The sequence below is a fragment of the Gopherus evgoodei genome, chromosome 3, assembly GCF_007399415.2.
Source record: "Gopherus evgoodei ecotype Sinaloan lineage chromosome 3, rGopEvg1_v1.p, whole genome shotgun sequence".
Taxonomy (NCBI): Eukaryota; Metazoa; Chordata; order Testudines; family Testudinidae; genus Gopherus; species Gopherus evgoodei.
The window spans coordinates 171,966,749-171,990,970 of NC_044324.1; the positions used below are offsets into that span (position 1 = coordinate 171,966,749).

The 24,222-nt window shown below is 44.9% G+C and overlaps 1 protein-coding gene across 1 annotated transcript in view; it reads right to left on the reverse strand.

The window, feature by feature from the left end:
• Positions 1-275: 275 nt before the first annotated feature.
• CNIH3 (cornichon family AMPA receptor auxiliary protein 3) overlaps positions 276-24,222 on the reverse strand; it is an 85,207-nt gene continuing 61,260 nt past the window's right edge. Inside the window, 4 exon segments of the mRNA XM_030554287.1 lie at positions 276-1,507; positions 5,670-5,813; positions 11,483-11,499; positions 11,501-11,596. Of these exon segments, the coding sequence (XP_030410147.1) occupies positions 1,480-1,507; positions 5,670-5,813; positions 11,483-11,499; positions 11,501-11,596 (285 nt within the window). The 3' untranslated portion in view covers positions 276-1,479.

Genomic DNA, 24,222 nt, shown 5'->3' on the forward strand with positions numbered 1-24,222 from the left:
CTACTGAGGTCAAGGAGACTACTTGTGAGAACAAAGGTTATGTGTGAGTAAAGCCAACAGGATTTGGCAAATAATATTTATGCCAATTAATTTTCTTTATAGTGACCTACTCTTCTTTGGAATTGTATAGTTTGAATATCTCTGTATTACATTGCAGTTTTCATTTAAGAAGTGTAAGACTGGATTTCTCAATGAGATGAGAAATTAAATTACTGTTTACATTACCTTTTGTTTTTAATACAATAGCAGGTGTGTAAAACACTTTCTAGAAGCCCAGCACCCTAGTCACAGGTTTTAAACAAACAATTTACCTTAATATATATTTATAGCTGGATTGTGTGTGTGCGCATATATATTTATTCATTCATAAGCATACACAGTCCATCTATATCAACCTGTTCTAAGATGAAGTAAAAAACCTTTGCATTAAAATATTTTTAAAAGGATTGACCATCCTTCACAATACTTGTCCAAGATGTGGGAAAACAAGCACAAAACAGCCCATTAATTTCAGATTAAACTGGACAACACACATGAAACAGCATGAGAAAATTACAGACTAAAATAATCTGGTCCTTTACAGATACAATATTTTGCATACACCATTCTGGTGTGTAGAATATTCATGTTACAACATTCCATAATATTGCGATTTGTAACAATTTTTTTCCCCAGTAAGAGGAAAACTATGCTACTGAATGGTTGACAGAATTAGGTCATAACTGAATGCATTTTAGACATAATTGTACCATACATAAACTGTTGCATCACAGATGGAATATAAAAATATATACCACTGGATATTCAATCACAGAAACAGTATATTTTTGGAAATCACTGCACTACCAGTGCAAGTTATTAATTTCTTTGTCATGGGTGGGGAAAAAAAGCATTAAAAATCATTTAATTGTCAAGATAACAATAACTTTTTTCCCTGAAGTCCGATGAACATCCTTGGATAACTGACATGAATCTCACCTTGATTCCGATGAGTGTTCATGATCAGAATGCTGTGTATTTAACAGGTGTATTAGCAGGATCCTTAGCCACCACTCCCATGCATGGTGATCCTCCCCCTTCACTCTTCAGTACAAAATAGTCATTGAGAAGCTTTGCTCCTTGTGAAATAGCAGTTTGTGATGAACTAATTTCACTAAGCAGCATTTCCCATCAGATGCGGATAGTTCTTTGACTTTGTCTCCACATGTGATACTTTTTTGCCCTTTTTTTTTTAAAGCCACAGACTGGGATACACAGAGAAACAGAAGATAAGCATAGTTTACTCAGCCTAGTTTCCATGGTACTCCAGATCCACAGCTGGCCATTATTCTTACTGCATATGTCTTTCATATACTGTATTACTGCTTGGGTTCAAAGCTTTCCTCTCTTTGCTATTCTTTTTACCAAGCATCACTTTAGGCTGACTTGTCCTTGCTCTCCATCCTTTGTTGTTCCCAGTCTTCAATGAGGATTTCTGAGTTAAGAGCTCACTAAAGTGTAGATCATGCTGAATGCAAAAGAGAAAGAGCCAGTATGAAAGCGTCCCTTTGAAGTATGCAAAGCACTTTGAATTTTATAACCTTTACCCTCCACTCCTAATTTCTGACTCTAATGGCCTATGCCTTCCTTTGCTATACTGGCTCACATTCCTTCCATCTCTCTATAGCAACAGAATTATGGTGGATTCAAGATTAGTATCAGGAATCACTCAAGATGCTATGAATTCATTAGCCATTTTCCACCACACCACAAGCTTTGAGTGTGAGCTTAATAATGTACTTCTGATGTCTGAGTCTGAAAAGTGAAGAAAATAAAACCACTCTACTAGTGTTTGATCTTTGAAATTTCTGCCAGCCATTTCCAGAAGGAAAAGCAGGATTTCCACTGAAATGGTGGTGTTTCATTTCTTAAGAGAAAAAAATCTTCATGCAGTGGAGGAACATCAAAAATAAAGAGATCAGTTGGCTAGGATACATATATCTTAAGTGTAAGTCTGTGTAACTATGAAATCATATTATACTACCATAGACCTGCTTCATTGTATCTCCATCTCTGATAATATAGATAGGGGTGACATAGGTGATTCTGCAATTTACACTAGATCGCTTAGGGCCAGATTGCAACTGGAAGTTTCTGGCCATGTTTTAGGATGACAGAAATGAGCGGCCCAGAGGGAATTCTGAAACACTAACTAGCTGATTCTAGTCTGCTGACCAGTACAACAGGGTGAAGGTAAAGGTACTATGGCTCTGCCTTCCCCAAACAGGCCAAGGAAGGAATGGGTGAAGTTAGCACAGCCAGGAGAGGTAACAAAGCATAATCCATGTCCTTCCCACTCAGACAGTATCTGGGTACGTCTACACTACTGGATAATTCCGATTTTACATAAACCGGTTTTATAAAACAGATTGTATAAAGTCGAGGGCACACGGCCACACTAAGCACATCAATTCAGCAGTGTGCGTCCATAGTCCGAGGCTAGCGTCGATTTCCGGAGCGTTGCACTGTGGGTAGCTATTCCATAGCTATCCCATAGTTCCCGCAGTCTCCCCCACCCCTTAGAATTCTGGGTTGAGAGCCCAGTGGCTGATGGGGCAAAAATCATTGTCGCGGGTGGTTTTGGGTAAATGTCATCAGTCATTCCTTCCTCCGGGAAAGCAACGGCAGACAATCATTTCGCGCCCTTTTTCCCTGGATTGTCCTGGCAGACGCCATAGCATGGCAACCATGGACCCCGTTCAGCTTTTTTTGTTTACAGTCACCGTATGTGTACTGGATGCCGCGGACAGAGGCAATACTCCCGCGCTACACAGCAGCATTCATTTGCTTTTGCATGATAGCAGAGATGGTTACCAGTCGTTCTGTACCGTCTGCTGCCAGGGTAATTTGGCAATGAGATGACGGTTATCTGTCCTTCTGTGCTGTCTGCTGCTATCATGGGTGCCCCTGGCTGAGGTTGGCCGGGGGCGCAAAAGCAAAACTGGGAATGACTCCCTGAGTCAATCCCTCCTTTATGGTTTCTAAAAATAGAGTCAGTCCTGCCTAGAATTTGGGGCAAGTGTACTAGAGAAGCAGTGTATCAGAGAGTACAGCTGCTCCGTGTCAGATCCCGCAGAAATGATGAGCTACATGCCATTCACGGGGGGTGCCCCTGCAACAACCCCACCCATTGCTTCCCTCCTCCCCCAACCCTCCTGGGCTACTATTGCAGTGTCCCCCCATTTGTGTGATGACATTATAAAGAATGCAGGAATAAGAAACAGTGACTTGTTAGTGAGATAAAATGAGGGGGAGGCAGCCTCCCCGTGCTATGACAGTCCAGGCAGGACATTAAGCAGTGCAGGGGAGAGGAGCCCAGCATCCTGCTGCTATGATAGTCCAGGCAGTACAGAATCTTTTTTTACACCAGAAAGGGAGGGGGCTGATGGAGCTCAGCCCCCAGTTGCTATGATGAAGACGGTTACCAGCCGTTCTGTACCATCTACTGGGAATGACCAGGAATCATTCCTATTTTTACCCAGGAGCCCCTGAGGCCAGCCAGGGGTATTAAGCAATTATCAAGCATCAAGTCTGCCACCAGGGAGGGGAGAGGAGCAGATACTGCTCTTCACTGCTGCAGCATCGCGTCTACCAGCAGCATTCAGTAGACATACGGTGACACTGAAAAAAAGTCAAGAAACAATTTCTTTCCCTTTTCTTTCACATGGGGGGGGGAGGGAGTAAATTGACGAGCTATTCCCTGAACCACACCAGACAATGTGTTTGACCCTACAGGCATTGGAAGCTCAGCCAAGAATGCAAATACTTTTCGGAGACTGCTGTGGACTGTGGGATAGCTGGAGTCCTCAGTACCCCCTCCCTCCCTCCATGAGCGTCTGTTTGAGTCTCTGGCTTCCCATTACGCTTGTCACGCAGCACTGTGTAGCCTGTAGATTTTTTTTTCAAACGCTTTGGCATTTTGTCTTCTGTAATGGAGCTCTGATAGAACAGATTTGTTTCCCCATACAGCGATCAGATTCAGTATCTCCCATATGGTCCATGCTGGAGCTCTTTTTGGATTTGGGACTGCATTGCCACCCGTGCTGATCAGAGCTCCATGCTGGGCAAACAGGAAATGAAAATCAAAATTTCGCGGGGCTTTTCCTGTTTACCTGACCACTGCATCCGAGCTGAGATTGCTGTCCAGAGTGGTCACAGTGGTGCACTCTGGGATACCGCCCGGAGGCCAATATCGTCGATTTGCGGCCACACTAACCCTAATCCGATATGGTAATACCGATTTTAGCGCTACTCTCTCGTTGGGGAGGAGTACAGAAACCGATATAAAGAGCCCTTTATATCAATATAAAGGGCCTCGTAGTGTGGACGGGTATAGCGTTAAATCGGCTTAACGCTGCTAAAATTGGTTTAAATGCGTAGTGTAGACCAGGCCTCTGACTCATGCCAAGGGGAGCAGATGGGTAAAGGAAGGGGAGGACGCTGGTGCCTTCTCACACAGATTTGGCCAGACATTAATTTTGCTTTTAGTAATTACTTTCAATTTACTCCCACAAATTTTAACATGCAGCCTGCAGCATTTATACCTCGGATAATGCTGTAATTGACAAGTGAGCAGATATTATATTATTGCTATTGCTAATCAGGAAGGGACATTCGGCCTCCCACAGCACTGTATTGATTGAACAAGCCCCATCTTACAAAGCATTATGCAACATAAGGGTGTGGAGACGGGGTACTGGACATGATCCCAGTTATGAGAGGAGTAGAGGGATAAAGTTAAAATAAAATAACTTCATTTAAAAGTAAAAACATGAATTTGTGTCGTCAAGCTGCTTTAGTGTAATTACAGGCCCCTACCAGCAAAAGTGCAAGGATCATGCAGGGTGTCGCCTTAACTAGACATGATCCCTGCATATTCCTTGCATCAGCCATTTGCATCTCTGCCCTTAGTAAATGTGACAGTGTAAGAGGGAGGAGTGGGGTGGAGCTGTCCATGGACCTAGAGTCTTTCCTTCACTCACAGTGACCTTTGGATGAGGCCTTATCTATCTAGCACAAGAACTATCTTTATAATGCAGGGAGGCTGGCTCAGGGATAGGCCACGGTAGAGGTACTACTGCAGTGCACCTTACTGCAGCAGACCAAAGCATGCATGCTAGCTGCTCAGGTGCACCTGCAGCTATTTGGCCCCCATTCTAGTGCTCTTTTGAGTGTTAGGTAAGAATCAACTTGCATAGCACAGGGCAGGATTTCACCCTAATATTGTTTATTATTAACAGCTGATGTAACTTATTTGCTATGATATCAACATAGAGTGACATCCATCTAAACAGACTATCCAAAGGACCAAAAAAAATTCATTTCCTAGCAGAAATACCTCTTTGACTGAAGGCTGAACAAAATTGTATTGGAAACCTTGGGGATGCATTGGGCCTAATTCAGGAAAGAATGTAAGTACATGCTTAACTGGAAATCCTATGACCTCAATGGGTCTTAAATGCATGCTTAAGTGCTGTTCTGAACAGGGATGCTGCCTGAATCGGGGACTGAAATGGTTGCTCCAGACAAAAGGAATGAGGCTGCCTGTTCTTGTTGGTTCATAGTGCAAGCTTAATTTTTACATGAAAAACAGCTCTGTACCACTTCCACATAGGAATGATCAAGCTTACCAGTAAAGATAGTAGAAGAAGGAAAGGAGATAGAAAGCTAGTTTACACCATGCTTCTTTCTGACAGTAACTCAAGGTGTCTGCATTCATGACTGCAGGTGGATCATATGCAAGCTCTGAACTATCCGCTGGGCAATGGAAGTACCTGAAAGAGCAAGAGAAAACATCTGGAGTGACACTAATATTCTAAATCCATTTTTTACAGGTTGCAGGTCCTCATGCTCCAGATCACTAGCCCAGAGTAAAGAAATCCCATCTTCTCCCATGACACAGAAATCCACAGTTAGGAGGTTTTAGATCAGGGGTCAGCAACCTTTGGCATGCAGCTCGCCAGGGCCAGGCCGATTTGTTTACCCACTGCATTCGCAGGTTCAACCAATCGTGGCTCCCACTGGCTGAGGTTCGCCAGGGGGGCTGGAAGCGGCACGGCATGAGGGTTGTGCTGGCCCCTGCTTCCCACCACCCCCACTGGCCTGGGACAGCGAACTGCAGCCATTGGGAGCCGCGATTGGCCAAACCTGCGGATGTGGCAGGTAAGCAAACTGGCCTGGCCCACTAAGGTGCTTACCCTGGCGAGGCACGTGCCAAAGGTTGCCAACCCCTGTTTAGATCTTCCTCTGAAGCATATGGCATTGGCCATTGTTGAAATCCGATACCAATCTAAACAGACTACTCATATATCCCTGTAGCAATTGGCGATATACCTCTCTCCTAGAACTGGAAGGGACCTTGAAAGGTCATTGAGTCCAGCCCCCTGCCTTCACTGGCAGGACCAAGTACTGATTTTTGCCCCAGATCCCTAAGTGGCCTCCTCAAGGATTGAACTCACAACCCTGGGTTTAGCAGGCCAATGCTCAACCCACAATTAATTCATGTGGACTTCCTATGTTCTATTAACTGTTTAGAACAATACTTTCCATCCTCCTTATGTGACTGTGACTTACTCTCTAATATGAATATGTTATGAGTGGCAGTCTTGTCTAGTGGTCAGAATAGGAAATCAAGATTCCTGAATTCTAATAGCAGCTATGTCACTAACTGCATGACAACAGGTAATTCTCTCTGAACCAATAAACACTTCAGTTTATCTATCTGTAAAAAGAATATAATAATACTTGCATATCTCATATGTAGGATCCTACCAAATTCACAGCTGAAAAACATGTCACAGACCAGGAAATCTGGTCTCTCACCATGAAATCTAGTCTTTTGTGTGCTTTTACCCTACACTATACAGTTTTCACAGGGGAAACTAGCATTTCTCAAATTGGGGATCCTGACCCAAAAGGGTCATAGTATTTCCAGCCTTACTTCTGCGCTGCCTTCTGAGCTGGGTGGTTGGAAAGTGGCAGCTGTTAGCCAGGCGCCCAGCTCTGAAGGTGGCACTTTGCCAGCAGCAGCATAGAAGTAAAAGAGGCAATACCATACCATGCCACCCTTACTGCTGCACTGCTGCCTTCAGAGCTGAGTGGCCGGAAAGTGGCAGCTGCTGATTGAGGGCCCACCTCTGCAGGCAGAAGCGCAGAAGTAAGTATGGCAATACCATACCATGCCATCTTTACTTCTATGCTGCTGCTGGCAGCGGCTCTGCCTTCAGAGCTGGGCTCCTGGCCAGCAACTGCTGCTTTCCTGCTGCCCAGCTCTGAAGGCAGTGCCGCCGCCAGCATCAATGCAGAAGTAAGTGTAGCAGTACTGCAACCAGCCCCCGCCCGCCCCCCCCAATAACCTTGTGACCCTCTCATAATCTTTTTGGGTCAGGACCCTTACAATTACAACATTGTGAAATTTCAGATTTCAATAGCTTGTAATCCTGAAATTTACAATTTTTTAAATCCTATGTGAAATTGACCAAAATGGAACATAAATTTGGTAGGGCCCTACTCATAAGGCATGCATTATATGGCTTAGCTGCATTGTTATATGGCTGAAAAAATTGCCACCAACATAATCTTTGAATGGAAAATGACTTTTCTACACAAGGAAAATTTCCATATTTGTTGAAAATGTTTGTGTTTTCAACAAAAGCTCAAAAAAATGAAGAAAAATGTTGAGGACAAGACATTGTTTTTGTCTAAATTATTTCATGAGGAAAAATAATTTCCTGATCAATTCCAGTTAAATGCTTTGAGATCCTTAGATGAAGTAGTGTTATTATTGTTAAAAATACAGTATAGAAACTTTTATATAGAGATTGATGGGATCAGGAACTGATTAGATGTACATGTTTATTTAAAAACCCACCCGTCCTTTTAAATGATGCAGAGCCAGCACATAGCCAACTTGTGGAACCAGATGTTTAACTTCTCATTATGCTAACCATGTTCTCTCTCCTTCCTTCCCTTCTAGCATTTGTCACACTCACTCATCTTTCTATAGACTGCAGATTCTTCAAAAGGGGCCATAGGTGAAATTCTGGCTCCATTGACTTCATTGGGCCTATGATTTCTCCCCACATCTTCCTGTGTCTTTGTACAGCACTTGGCATAAGGGACCCTGATCCTTACTGAAGGCATAATAATAAGAGTAACAGCATACATATGCAGACATCTCTGCAGATAAAGATCTACTATACTCCCCCCCAAGCATGACTATAAACACTTGCCATCCACAAACAACATTTTTGCCTTGCACATTAAATATAATTTTCACACTTGCCAGACACCTGTTCTTGTGACACTTGAGGTGTTCCCCTCTGTGAAAATTGTGTTGGAAATACTATTAGCTTTCATGTGTTCAGTACCACCAGAGAGAAAGCACATTCACAACTCCATCAAGCTTTTGAGAATTCGATTGTCACTGTAAACTCAGAATAATACACTGTGCCATTCCACTCAAAATTACTACTGAGCTTTTGTAGCAAATACTATGAGAGAGCTCCCACTCTTTAGTTCCAAGCCAAGATACTCCTAATTATCTTCTTCACTATAACACCGCTCTTCACACTGCTACACAGCAGTGGGTCTCTGCTACATTCTTTAACCCTCCTGATATAAAGAGACCCTGAGAAGATAAAAATCATGTATGTCTTTTAAAATTTTTATGGGAATGTAGTGCTACTGAAAGGTGCTATACTGACAGCACTGGAGATTAAAGTCCCTTAGTTATCCTAAGGACAGATGGAGGGCTGATTCTTCACTAGGGTGCGCTGGGGGCTTGGCTACCAGGGAGCTGGCTGAAGGTCCCTGATCCTACATTGTCTGGCTCTAGCGTAAATTAGAGCTGCTGAAGAGAAACTTTACCTTAAGCAACTAATTCTTGATGTCCCCAAGTGACCTTAACCAGTGGAAGATCAGGCATAGACCAGCTTCACTCCACCACATCCCACTCCTGCAATGCCCTGTCCCTCCCACTGTGATGGGATGGGGGAGGTTGCCTCTGCCAGTTTTACACTAATGGAAAGCTTGCCTGCAGACATCTACACCAGAATCCGGCCACTCTTCAAAGCCAGAGCAGCACAAAGTGCCTGGAGAAGATTAGAGAATCTGGCCACAAGTAGGGTTGCCAACCCTCCTGTTTGGCTGGGAGTCTCCTGGAATCGGGCTCGATCTCCTGGATGGTACTGAAGCCAATCCAGGAGATTTTAGGGTCTAAAAGTCTGGTGGCGGCAGGTGGGGCTAGCACAGGCTCTTTTGGCTTCATGCCCTCCTGGAAGTGGCCAGCATGTCCCTGTGTTCCTAGGCAGAGACACAGCCAGGGTGTTTCCACGCACTGCTCCCACCCTGAGCACTAACCTCCGCAGCTCCCATTGGCTGGGAATGGAAACCATGGCCAATGGACCTGTGAGGGGTTGTGCCTACAGGCTGGGGCAGTACGCAGAGCTTCTTGGCTGCCCCGAGCGTAGGAGCAGGATGTGCTGGTCCCTTCTGGGAGCCACTCGAGGTAAGTGCCACCCAGAGGCTGGAGCCCGCACCCTGCACCGCTCTCCTGCACCCCAATCCCATCCTTGAGCCCCCTCCTGCACCCAAACTCCCTCCCAGAGGACCACAGACCCAGAACCCCAGACCCTCCCACACCCCAACCCCCTGCCCCAGCCCCCTCTCACACCTATACTTCCTCCCAGAGTCTGTACCCCAACCCTCTCTGCACCCCAACTCCCCTGTCCCAGCCCCGAGCCACTCCTGCAACCCAAACTCCCTCCCAGATCCTGCACCCACAGCCCCTCCTTCTGCACTCCACCTCCTGCCCGGGCTTAGCCTGGAGCCCCCTCCTGCACCCAAACTCCCTCCCAGAGCCTGCCACCCCCCTGCCCGAGCCCGGTGAAGTGAGTGAGGGTGGAGGAGAGTGAACAACAAAGGGAGGGGGGCTGGAGTGAGCAGGGGAGGTGGCCTCAGAGAAGGAGTGGAGCATGGGGTGGGGCCCTGGGGAAGGGAGGGGCAAGGGTGTTTGGGTTTGTGTTGATAGACAGGTTGGCAACCCTAACCACAATTACAAAAGTGAAAGAGAAAAACATCCTTCAGACTCCTCCCATCAATGATACACAACCCTGATGGAAGGGTTGGAGAGGGTAGTTTCATCTCTACGCCCATTCAGTCCCCTCTAGATAGCAGCGCTTCAGGCCAGGACTGCCCTGTGTCCGTATAGTGCCTAATGCAATGGTTAGTTTCACTTCATATCGTAGTCTGTTGCATTTCCCTGGTTCTCAAGCACTTCTAATGCTGCTGTAGTATTTGTGTTCCAACCTGGTACAGTAACTTCTCACTTAAAGTCGTTCCCCACTTAACGTCGTTTCATTGTTACATGCTGATCATTAGGGAACGTGCTGCATTTAAAGTTATGCAATGCTGCCACTCTTGTGTTGTTTGGCTGCCTGATTTCTCCACAGCTGGCAGGCCTCCCTAACACAATCCCCACAGTGCCTCCAGCCCCCGGCAGACCCCATGGATCAGCGTCTTCCCCTTCCTCCCCTTCCTTCTGCCTGTGGCAATCAGCTGGCTTCGGGCGTTTGGAAGCAGGAGGGAGAGAGGAGGAGCAAGGACTCAGCACGCAGGTTTCCCCTCCCTCCGCCTGCCTCCCAATGCCGGAAGTGCCAGCTGATTGCTCGGGGCAGGAGGGGAGGTAAGGAGGAGCAAGGACATGGCGTGCCTCCCCCTTCCCTCCCCTGCCTCCCAAAGGCGGCAATCAGCTGGCTTGCAGCGTTTAGAAGGGAGGAGAGGGAGGGGGAGGAGACAGGATGCAGTGTGCGAAGTAAAGGGGGGGAGAAGAGGTAGGTCAAGGGTGGGACTTGGGGGAAAGGGTGGAGTGGGTGGGCTAAGGGTTGAGCCCCCCGCCCCTGGTGCTTGCAGAGTAGAGGAAGCTGCCCTGGAATCTAACCCCCCCCCATTTACATGAATTCTTATGGGGAAATTGGATTCGCTTAACATTGTTTCACGTAAAGTCACATTCTTCAGGAACATAACTACAACGTTAAGCAAGGAGTTACTGTCTAGGAATAGTTAACTAACTTAATCTAAGATTTTTTTTTTAAAAAAGATATACTCCTTTCCCCCCCTTAAGTGCCATAAAAATATTTCTTTTAATATTCAGGTTTGTAGAAGCTTTAAAATCCATTTCATCCTCTTCACTGGAACCTGAATGCTTCATGTTTTCCTCTTTCTCCAGATTGACAGTTAAAGTTTGAGGACCTTTCAGCTTAAAAGTACGAACCCACAGCAGAACTGAGTTTCACCTACCTATGCAACTAATGGTTTAGAAAGGGAGAGTGGAGAAAGAATCCTCCTTCATGTTACTGCTGTTGTTTCCTTATGCCATAGCATGCACACGATTTGGACAAATGAGGGTTGACTCATAAGTCCAGTACATAGAAGACAGCCTTACCTCCAAAAGTGAAGTAGAAACCAGAGGAACATTCAGCCCCAGGGTTAGCCATTCCTGAGCACACAAGAACATGATGCAGAAAAGGCTATGGATAGAATACTCAGGCAGCACCAGCTAAAGAGAAAAAAAAGCAGAAGGGAACAGATCTATCAGAAAATTCCCTCTGTGATTTTTATAGTTTAAAACAGCTTTTCAGTAGACTAAGCATAACTGCAAGTCTCCTGGGTGCCTGCCCCCAGGTGCATCTTAACTAAGAGGCAATATGGTCTAAAGAAATGAGCACAGGATTGAATGCTGAGTTCTAATCTTGACTCTACTCCAATGACTTATTGAGAGACCCTGAATAAATCACTTATCCTCTTCTTGCTTCAGTTTCCCCTGTCTGTAAAATGGGGATTATAACACTTGCCTATCTCACTGGGGTATTCTCAGAATAAATGAGTGAATGGTTACAAAGAGCTATTCAAGTGCTAAGTATTATAACTGAACCACTGGAAATTGGAGCTCTAGTACCGGAAGTTTCACTTTTTGTTTGGGATTGTTTTTCAACTATTTTGATTTTCTATAACAGGATTAAATCACTGGGAGACTCATGTGTATATTAGAGAGCAGTTTGAGCCAAAATCTTGTGAGAAGGAAACCTTGAAAAGTCTCTCCTTAGTAACAACATGGCTCCAAGTGTCAGTGCTCTTTGGACCCAAGAAGTGGGTAATTTCTCATTAGAGAGAAATTGGGTGGACATTAGAAATGCTCCCACCTTCAACGCAGGTGGAACTGAATAGATAGCAGCAAGGAAATCTAATTTAAGGAAGAAAAGCTACTGTAGACAAGACCGAGTAGAGTCCTGTCCTATCTCTACTGCTTTCCCCCGTTCTTAGTTGGTCTTTTCTCTCATTTTCTCGGGTGCTCTTTTTACAACCATAAAGATACATTTGCCAACAGCAATCCACTTTTCAACCAGGCAGAAATCTTTGTAGGCAATCTTGGCTTCATCTTTTGCAGGGTCCTTGGAGCCACCTCAGCTAGGACAAGGCTGCACCACAAAAAGCATTTGGAGTTTGGTTGGTAATAGTTCAGTGGAACCTGTCAACTGCCACAGTGACCCCTCTTTTTAGCTACATCACTGTATTGTAATGGAGCCCAATCTTTTTCTTTTTGGGAACCTTTCCATCTCACAGTCACAGAACTTTTATTCTCTTTGGTACTTTTGCCATAGCAAGTAACACATTTAGAGACATCTTATCCTGTGCCAGTAAGCTTCAATTTTAGTACCCTCAAAGCTCTATCTCCTAGGACCAGTGTTTCTCAAAACTTTAGTATTGACAACCCCTTTCACACAGCAAACCTATGATGCGACACCCCCCTTATAGATTAAAAAACACATTTTCTTATATTTAACACTATTATAAATGCTGGAGGTGATAAAGCAGGGTTTGGAGGTGGAGGGTGACAGCTCATGACCCCCCAATGACCTCCCCATGTAATAACCTTGCAACTCCCTGAGGGATCATGACCCACAGTATGAGAACCCCTGTCCTAGGCAGATGACAAATCATGGCCAAACTATACAGTTTGATTCCAGAGTCAGATAATTTATCACTGCTGCTTTTTTCCCCCTTTTCCAGAATTTGATTATAGTATAGCGGTAACCTTTCTAGCAAGGAGGATCAGCACAATCACAAATTGTAGATACAAAGTGCTTAATGCTGGACATATATCTGGCTAAGCATCCTAGCACTGAAAGTGGGTTACAATTCCCGTATACCTGTTCTTAATAGCCTTTTTAGGGTTTTAGTCTTTTAAGTGATCCATTATCAGTAAAATGTACAAAACTGGTAAATCTGGAGGGAAACTGACCTCACTGATTTCAATGAGGCTACAAGGGCATAAGGCAGGGCAGGATTTGGCCACTGCAGACCAAAGTCCTCTGTTTATCCAGGGATCAGGATTGCCAAGACAAGTAGCAATGCAAGATCCCCCCACCACTTCTCGGAGAATATGTCTGTGAAGAATGTGGGAGACATCTGTATTATTTCAATGAATATTATGTATACCTCTGTATATTTAATTATCATTATGCTGTTTGCTACCCAGTTTCAAAAGGTGAACTACTGCAGGAGCTCACCCTCATGGAGGCAGACAATGGCTGTAGATAACCCACTGACTAGTACTTAAATACAGGTATCAAGTCCTTTGAAGTTTTACCTCCACTGTGCTCTGATCAGTAGACTGGCTGGTAACCTGGGCATGGGGGAGGGAAGAGGAAGGAAATCCAATTGGGGGAAATGAAATAAAGAATTGTGGAGGGGAAAAAAAACCTCAGTCCTGAAGCTGAGAGGGACACAGAAGGAGGCAGTGAGTACTGGGGAGCACACTGATTTTCACTCCCTGAGGCTGAGGAGTCTTGGATAAATTAGATGTAACCTTTAGGCAAAGGCCTGTAGGCTGCTTGTTGTTTTAACCCTTTTCTCCAAATGCTACATTCTTTTAGATGTATATCAATAATATTTTGTTTTGAAGAAGCTGATCTGAGTCAGTGTGTCACCTACTGGTCACAGCCCCCAAAGGGGATCCATGCAGGTAACCAAACACAGTCAGGCCTGCAGACTAATCATCTTTGGTACACAGAATGCGATAGCCGGAGACGTGGTGTAAAAGTGGGGTGAGCCAGGGGACTCCGCCCTGAGAGAAGCAAAGGTGCAAGACCCATCAGTTGCACCAGGTGCCCTTACAACAATTACAACGTACGATTTAATATGGACAGGAAAAAAATCGCTCATCTCATCATAAATACCATAATCTCCCAGTGCACCAGATAGTGCATATATACACACTCTCTCTCCTCCTCCTCCTTCTCCTCCTCAGAAATTAAGAGAAAAGAGCCTTGCAGGAACTCCAGAAGTTACAGATCTGGGATCTGCTGGACTATGGCACGGAAGGTGAGTTTCAGAGCCAGTCTCCCTTGCAGACAATATCTTGCCAGCAGCTCCCTCATTTTTCTAGCAACTTGAACTCCCATCCCTGCTACAGTTGAGCTTGCCCGAGAGCTGAGGCAGTCTCTCAGGTAGCTCAGTCCCAAACCACTGGACTTCTTGTTTTCTGTATATATGTTGTTGTTGTTCTGTTTACAAAACATCCCTGGCTTTTTATATAGTTATTTGCCCTTTTGTCATTATCTATTGCATAGGAATTGATTTTCTTGTATGTGACCACACTTAGAGCACAGGAACATCATTTTCATGGGAAATGTATATTCTAACTTGGTCCACTGCTGAATAATGCCATGTTTGAATCGAGCACTGAAGACAGATTATAGGAATTACAATTGTAAAAGTGTAGTGGTGGTGGAACAAATATTACAAAATCTTCCTTCTTACTAATGGATCCTGCACCTATGGAAATCACTTATCACGCCTGTTCACGCCAATTATTGCTAAGTCACCTCACTTAAGTGCTAAGAATCTGATACTACTTAGAAGTCCTTAGCTCAGAGCTAATGCCCTGGAATCATCTCAGCGCAATTGGAAACCCCACAATTTTGTCCACTCTCTCAAGGAGGACTTTCATCCCTGTGAAAGTCTCCCTCTCTCCACATTAGCACCTGTCTTACACCGCCGATTCAAAAGCCTAAATACCAGACACCATTCCTTCTTTCAGAGAATGAGATAGATGGATTCCCTCCAAGCCCATCCATGCCATTCTTATACCAGCTGTTGGTGACATAACTCTCCCGATCTCTCTAGAGGCTGAGCCTGTATCCTCCCTATCATTCCCATCCTGAGGAATAAAAGAGGAAAGGACATGGAACTGGAAGCTAGGTCTCCTTCATGTGACACAAAAACTGTTCACTAGCCAAGTGGAAACAAGTCTGTTTACGTTAAGACAGATCAGTCCCATTCTATCCATATAGCAGCAACAAGCAACTGCAATGTTGCACATGCCTAAAATCAGCCAAAGATCCAAAACTGGGCCTGATGTAATAGGGTGGCAAATCATCAGTGATGCTGCATCAGTTATAACAAGGCTTTTTTCCCTTACACCCACTGTAACTTCAACTCCTTTTATCCTCCTCACTGCAGGAACAGTCAGTGAATGGACAACACCCAGGTCCCCCAGTCCATCTCCTTTGGGAGTCTGGAAAGGTCTGAAGCACCTCCCTGATGAGGTTTGTGCTGAGAAGTTTGCCATTTTTTCCATATGATCACTTACTAAAGCTGAGGGTGGAATTTGTTTGCTTTCGTGTCAGTGGAAGAAGGGAGGAGGAGTGGAATCCATGGTTTTCAGAGCAGAGAGTTAATTTAATTTCATTTTAGAGTCCATCTTAATAGAGCTCACCCAGTACGAGCATGGGTTTATTGAGAAATATCAGTTGCCAGATTAAAGCCTTTGTGAGAATAACAAGTGATTACCTTATTTAACAGCTATTGAATTGTGCTAATTGCAAGCTCCAGACCAAAGCTCCAGACCAAGCCAGAAGAATTCAGTGCAAACTACTGGAAGAAAATGAACTGGATTATACAGAAAAATCGTGCACTCTGGAAGCGTGTGCGTTGCTCTGGAGCAGGCACACATCTGGAACGCATACACTGTAAATGTTTGCTCCATTTGTCACAGGCATTGAGATACTTGATGAAACTGGTACAAACACCACATTGTATATACAGTATATTTTAGCATTTGCAACAGTCTCAAATATTTATTCAAGTGCAAGTTCCCCTCTTTGACGACACCCACACCTGTCTGGGTGCCTTCTCCAGCCTACCTTAAATGACCCAAAGCAAGGGGTGGCCATATCTCCTGTTTTTGCCAGACAGTCCCTTTTTTAAGCCCTGTTCCGACCATCCCAATTTTTTTGGCAAAACTGGGGGTTTGTCCTGTTTGCCTCTTGCTGACTGATCATCAGTTGGTAAAAGCAAACTGACAAATGCACAGTTTTGCCCAAAAAAGTGGGGTGTGACCCCTCGTGGGCCATGGAGGAATGTGAGGGGGAGCAAGCAGCAACGCCAGCCCCGCGCAGGAGAAAGGGCTCAGGTAAGCAGCCTGGGCCAAGCTGGCACCGCACAGGCAGGCAGCAGGGGGTCTTGGGCCAGCACCATGCGTGGGGTTGAGAGGGCGGCCTTGGGCCGGCCCTGTGTGAATAGGCAGTGGGTTGGTGGGACGCAATCAGGCTGGCCTTGTGGGGATGGGGAGGGGCCTCAGGCAAGCCATGTGAAGTGGGAAGAATTTCCTTTGGAAAATATGGTCACCCTATCCAAGCAACACCACTTTCTTTGAAAGGCTGTAAAAAGTGGTTGGCACTAAGAACAGGTTTGACCGAGGTCCCTGGGTTGCATGCTTACAAAGTCCATACTGAGCCCGTGACAGGACTTATAGCTTCCCTCCTCCAGCAGAATCCCCAAGAGAGTGCAGGTGACATTAACACTAGCTTGAATTTCAAATAATTCAGCAATAGTGACAGAGGCTGGATTGGCAGCCCTGGAGATCGAAGTCCTCTAATCATGTGCAGTATAAGTACATGCCTGGGAACAAGAGGTGCACACTTCCTTGCACTGCCTCACTAATGTGCCTCAGGCAGGCAGGACCTGGTTATGGGGTGAGAGGATGATTCAGTCCCCAAACCCATCCAGTCTTTGGCATTTCCCTGAGATTGGCAGCAAGATTGACAATTAGTACCACATCCATTCATTAGGAACTGGGGAAACCACCATCTCATTCACAGACAAGTTCATATGATGAAAGGGTCTCAGGATCAGTAAAATGAAGTATCAGACATCTGTATAGTACTGGAAGGGCTCTTAAGACCTCATCCCTGGGGCCTGCCTGAGGTGGCAGTTTCATGAACATCGAGTACATGCTCACAAGAAAGACACCGACACGTCTCAGTACAATGAATGTCCATCTGAGGAGGCAGAAGCCCAGTGGGAAACTGAGCAGGAGCTATAACAGCTTTCCAATCCATTTAACAGGAAGAGATGTTAACTCAATCCACTTTACTTATTGTACTTATTTTACTCATTTGCATAGAGCCTTACTTTGAGGGATTAAGAGTCTGATCCTGACTCCACTTAAACTTGCATTGAACTCAATGGGAAGAGAACCTAAATCTTTGTTTGGATATATGCAAACTTTATTTTCTTCACATCAAACAAATCTGTCAGGTTACTGATTCAAAGTTTGTCAGTAACTTATACACAGCTCATCAGAGAATCAGGTGTATAATTGTGTTCCTGAGAGCTGCTTAGGAATCTGTTCTCAGGAGGCCATTAGAAGCAGCATGGTTGTTAACGCTTGTTTTTGGCACAACTTTGTTCCTATGTTGCTCTATTATCACTGCAAGGAGACATATTTAAAAGAATCCATTCTGGCTTGCTGTGTGAAGAGTATTGGAGGAAGTAGACATAAGAGCAATTAGCAGTGTGGTGATTAACATTGTCTTGAGTTAGAAATGAAGAATATGAGCTGAACACATGAAGAGAGGAACCAAGAGGTGAAGCTTTCACAGTGCTAGATGACAATAGAGATAGCAAGTGTCCCTAGGTCTGGATGCTCATCCAAATTACATGAATTACACATTTGTGCCAGAAACCAGGACACCCTTCCAGTCATAACAGAGGCATGGAGTAAGGATGCAGATGACAAGGTGAGGCACCGAGGGGACATAGTAGACCAGAAGATGGAGGACATGGAGTGGGTGTGTAGCAGTGCTTCATTTGTGCCAGGGCAGATCCAGCACCTCTGAGCTTGCTGTGTCAGTTATGAAACTAAAAAAACCATTGCTTGAGCCCAGCATCTGTTTCATTACAAGTTAAGTACTAGTGTGCAGGGCATTGGGGTAGGGCGTGCCTGGGTGCAGTTGCTGGGGTGGGTATGAAGAGGAACTGGGAGAGGGAGTGTCATTTATCCATGTTAAAATGTTGAAACACATCATGCGTGAAAACACAATTTTCAGTGTAGATAAAAACTCAGAGTGAGTAGGACCCTACTCCCTGTGCATGATCGCAGTGAAGAAAATGGATTACTCATGGAATGAGATGCTAGTCAGTGAATAAAGATGAAAGAATTTGGCTCTTGATAAAAAAACATATTAAATCACAAGCAGGCTCCCAAACTGCATTCTATTAAAGAAGATAACAAGAGAGCAAAGCAAAGGTGGACTGCCCAGTGTAAACAAATGGAGCGATAGCGAATGAGAAAGGATTATATGCCAATGTGGAATTAGCTGTATTCTTTAACTTTTCATTTCCAGACTTCCCAGATTTTTGTAATGCTGTCTAAGTTTTGTAAAAATTTCAGAACATTGATTCTGGAGTGGTATCTGGACTCCACTGAAACACATTGCCAACTTTATGATATTGTATAACTTTTACTCTACTGTGCCTATAAGGCATAGGTATAAAATAGGTGTTTATTAATAAAATAACCATTAACCTCAATCCTTCTGATAAGGAAAGAGGGACAACATTATGATCTTAGTTGGTTATCTTCCCATGCTGGTATCTGTCTCCCTGCCCCCTCTACCTGGAGATGCCTCCCACTGGGTGGGGGTGGAATTAGCAATCTCAGACTCACTATTAAAGGACGGTATTTTGTTAGCACATTAATCCTTGCAACAAACATTTTAAAAAAGGAGGCTGCAGAAAAGCAATATTGAGTCATTGAAGAGAGTAATCTCTACAGTACAATGTTAAATAGCGACATGTGATAATATGATTAATAAGCAGGTTTCCTTTCCCCAAAGGATATTCTCATTGCCATGGTGGACATCTTGCCATGTTAGCATACATACCTGCCACTGCATGAAAGGATTTCATCTCTCATAGCTCACAGGCAGGAAGGATGGCCTTATGTTAAGACCCAGGACCAGGAGATTTAGATTCTCTTCCTATGTCAGCAACTGGCTTCCTGTGTGATCATGAGCAAACAAATAAACTTCTCTATGCCCCAATTTCCCATCTGCAAAATTGAGTTACTGCTCTCCTACCTCAATCTGTTGTGAATCTGAAATCATTAGTATCTATAAAATGCATTTTGAGTCTAAGATGGAAAGTGTTATCAAAGCACCTAGCATTTTTAATTATGCGCAACATGCACACTGTTGTTTCCACAGTGACTTGGGCTCAGTTGTGAGCTGCCTGATGTGTCTCTGAAGAGGAATGAAGAAACACGAATCCGTCCATCCCTCTGTCCCCACCGACTCCTCAATCTGCACTGATCTGTGTGCATGGTGAGTGCATCAGCTGTGGGACTGCCCCTCTCTCTCCTTCACAAGAGGGAAGGGAATGGGCAGAGACTTGGCTTCATCTCCATCCCACCAGCCCCAGCATGCTGGACAGCACAACTGAGCCAGCATGGAGGGGGAAGTAAGCAGGACCAGATATATGGCTGGCACAGCTTCCTCCCTGGAGCAAGCAGGAAGCTGAAACAGAATTGTTACTCTTGGTCACAGCTATGGGCTGTTCCTTATTAAGCCTTGCGGTAACCATACAGCCTAGCCCTTTGTGATCTCTCTCTTCCTTATTCACCTACACAGGCACAAGCAGGATGTAGTTTTTTATTATATTTTGTTAAGCACTCAGAGACCCTGAGGTAACAATACCTAAAAATAAAAATCATTATTTTCTTAACCTCTGGAAAATGCAGAACTCAGCAACTTATAAAATTTCACTGAAAATAGTTTGATTTGTGCTGGCAAGGTGCATAAATAAATCAATTTCAGTGATGAAGGAATTGCCTACAAACAAGGGCTGGACTTTCTCTAGATGCTATATGGTCTTTCTGCACTGGTTGAGGGTCACTTTCCCAGATAAGCAGCGGTACATCCTATCCATTTGTAAGCAGAGTCAGGATGAGCTCTACCCTGACATCTGGTGGAAAGAATTTCAGAGAGTGTATTTGCATAGGCACGCCTACCCCATCCCAGGCTGCCGAGCTGTGGGACTGCTTTGTGACAGAAATGACTCAACCTCAGTTGGGTGGTAGTTGCTAGACAAGGGACATGGGTTCCAAAACCCAGTGAAATGAGAGAGGCTGGGGATAGGTATCTGTGCCTGGTGGTGCAGTCTCCTTGTGGAGCCAGAAGCACCAGTTCCACTCCCTCCTCTCTCCACTGTGGAATGTCAGAGTTGATTTTTTTATTCCCTTAAGACTCTAGATACAGGTGACTGAGCTGAACTCACTTTGGGCTAATGGTGCACTAGCACTGGGGCTCCCCTACTAAGAGCTGAGATCACTAAGAGCTGAAATCACTAAAGAGCTGAAATTACTGAGCTGAGAGCACTGAGTACTGTGCTAACTAGTGGGGGAGCCTGAAGCTATACTGCGGAACAGAGCAGCTGGCGGAGTGGAGCATTTTGTGGGGATGGCTGGAGCGGATCATGGGACAGCTGGTTCAGCGGAGCGACTGGCGGAGCGGAGTAGCTGTGGGACGGGTGGAGCGGCCCACAGAGTGAGCAGAGCCGAGCACTTTGCAGGGAGAACTGGAGCAGCTCATGGAGCAGAGCAGCTGGTGGAGCGGAGCAGTTTGTGAGGACAGCTGGAGGAGCAGAGTGGAGCGGCTGGTAAAGCGGAGCCGTTTGTGGAGAACGCGGAAGCAGAACCCATGGAGAGGCAGGGCAGTTGGCCCCAGACCACGTAAGGTGCCCCTTTCTACCCAGGCTGGGGGGAGGGACCTCTACAGATAAACTCTCAAACTCTGGGGTGGCATTGACCAGAGACTTTTGGGTTGTTGGACTTTGGGGTGATTGGACTTAAAACCCTAAGGGGAAAAAGGACATTGCCAAACATACTTGGAGGTGGGTTTTTGTTTATGGTTTGTGTTATAACCCTGTAAAAGCAGCAAAGAGTCTTGTGGCATCTTATAGACTAACAGATGTTTTGGAGCATGAGCTTTGACACCATCAGCTCAGGATTAAACAAAGACTGTGAATGGCTTGCCAATTACAGAACCAGTTTCTCCTCCCTTGGTTTTCACACCTCAACTGCTAGAACAGAGCCTCATCCTCCCTGATTGAACTACCTCATTATCTCTAGCTTGCCTGCATATATATACCTGCCCCTGGAGATTTCCACTACATGCATCTGATGAAGTGGGTATTCACCCACGAAAGCTCATGCTCCAAAACATCTGTTAGTCTATAAGGTGCCACAGGACTCTTTGCTGCTTTTACAGATCCAGACTAACATGGCCACCCCTCTGATACTTGTTATAACCCTGTTTGTGGTGTTTCTCCAATGGGATGCCACATTGATTCCTTCCTTTATTAAAAAGATTTTGCTACACTCAGAGTCCGTGCTTGCGAGAGGGGAAGTATTGCCTCCTAGAGGCGCCCAGGGGGGTGTGGTATGTGAGTGTCCCAGGTCACTGGGTGGGGGCTTGAGCCGGTTATGCATTGTGTTACTGAAACGGAACCCCTGGATACTGAACCCGGCCCTTGCTGCTGCCAACTCAGAGGGGCAGAAGGGTTACACATTCATTTAAAGCTCAGGTGATCACTCGGTTATTTTAACCTGAGCTCACAGTAGATAATAGACTACTTATCCATTTGATTTGACCTATACTATATGACAAAATACAAACCTACGAGACTGGCGTATTTATTTCTTCATTGGTATCAGTCTGTCAATGACTTCTTTCCAACGGGGAGGAAAAATATCCCAAATATGAAAGATCGTTTTTTCTTATCTATTATGTAAAAACCTGACTCAGGCTCAAAAGCACCTTCCTTCAAAGCTCTGATATTTCTGCTTCAAACATACTTGTCATTTAGCTTTAGCTTTCTTTCTCTCTCACCTGAAATAAAGGTTACAATAAGGCAGATATTGTGTTCCCTTTCTCTTTATGAAACATGATTCAACATGCTTCAAAACAAAAATGAACTGCTTGCAATTAACTCAGGCACAGGGATACCATTTACAGGAGCCTAGAAAGAAATTCTTGGATGGTATTAATGCCCTGCAATAGGTAAATTATTAGTTCTCTGATGGAGCAAGAGCTTCCTTATCAGTTATTTAATAGGCAGCAGATTTAAAACAAACAAAAGGAAGTATTTTTTTACACAACGCACAGTCAACCTGTGGAACCCCCTTGCCAGAGGATGTTGTGAAGGCCAAGACTATAACAGGGTTCAAAAAGAACTAGATAAGTTTATGGAGGATAGGTCTATCAATGGCTATTAGCCAGTATGGACAGGGATGGTGTCTGTAGCCCATTTGCCAGAAGCTGGGACTGGGCAACAGAGGATGGATCACTTCATGATTACCTGTTCTGTCCATTCCTTCTGCAGCGCCTAGTGTTGGCCAGTGTCAGCAGACAGGATACTGGGCTAGATGGACCTTTGGTCTGACCCAGTATGGCTGTTCTTATGTTATGACAACCCTGAGTGAATGGGCTTCGCGTGGGGGTGGTGTGCACAGAGATGGGAGAGGTGAAATCCTCCTCTGCCTCTGAAGTTCCCATGCAGCTTCCCCTCCAGGTCCCTTCTAGCACCACCCAGGTTGTAGTAGCAGCTATGGACACTAGGCTTCTGTTACATGGTGTTTCTGGCAGATGGATCAACAGCACCTGATTCCATTGTTCTCCAGAGGAAGCTGCTACATACCATTGGAGTTTGGTTCACAGAGGTTGTGGAATTCCCCCTGCCTGGCCTCTCTATAGATTGCCACCCATGGCACATTTACTGTGTCTTGGTGTTTTTGGACTTGCAATAGAGGGGGCGTGGTTTCCTGCATCATGAACTTATGATCAGAGTAAAGTTGTGCTATGATAAATATTCTCACTAAGAGGGTTTGGACTAGGGAGACCAGATTTTCCAAGTCATGACATATGTTTCTGGAGTGGCATGAGGTCACTCCAGTGATGTTGGGCATCAAGGAGATGTGCACAAGCAGGTGAGAGAAAAGGATTCCCTACTTCTTCTCTACACCCATTTCTTTCCCATGCCTTCCCTTTCACCGTTTGGATTTGACTTTACGTGCTGGGGAGGGAGAAAGCTCTGGAGGGACGACCATGTATCAACATGAGATAGACTTGAATGGAGACACTCTTGGATTGCATATGCACTCATCCAACCTGCTGCCAGTCTCACCAGCTCAGCTGGCCAGAGATTCCTTCAAAGGGAAGAGTCTTCGGAGAGTTTGCAAAAATGTGGACAAACACACTGAGTGAAATCCTGGCCCTGTTTAAGTCAATGGAGAGCAGAATTTCAAAATATTTGTCTCAAGGATAGATCTTGAAAGCTTGTACATTTCTAGTTTTCAGGGACAATCGAGTGCCCTGTTAAAATGTATTACTGGCACATGAAATCTTAAATTAGAGTGAATAAATTAAGACTTGGTACACCACTTCTGAAAGGTTGCCGACCCTTGGTCTAGATGCTATTCAGTAGGCTTAAAAGCACATAGTATTCAGTACAGCAGCCTGGTGTCTGATCACAAGGAGGAGCTCAGCCAGAGCTGAAGCACTTTACTAGGGAATAGGATGAGACCTTCATGGAGGGCAAATTATCCCACATCTGTTGACTGTGGTGTTTCTAGCACCTTCCTCTAAAACATCTGGCACTGGCCACTGTTGATGACAAGATATGAAGTAAATTGATCAGAGAACTGCAATTCCTTTGCTCATCTTTGCCTCAAGTCCCCATCTGCAAAATGGGGACAATAGTGCCTCCCTACCTCAGAAGGATGTTGTGAGGAAAATACATTAAAGACTGAACTGCAAAGATACTATGGTAATGAGATTGTAT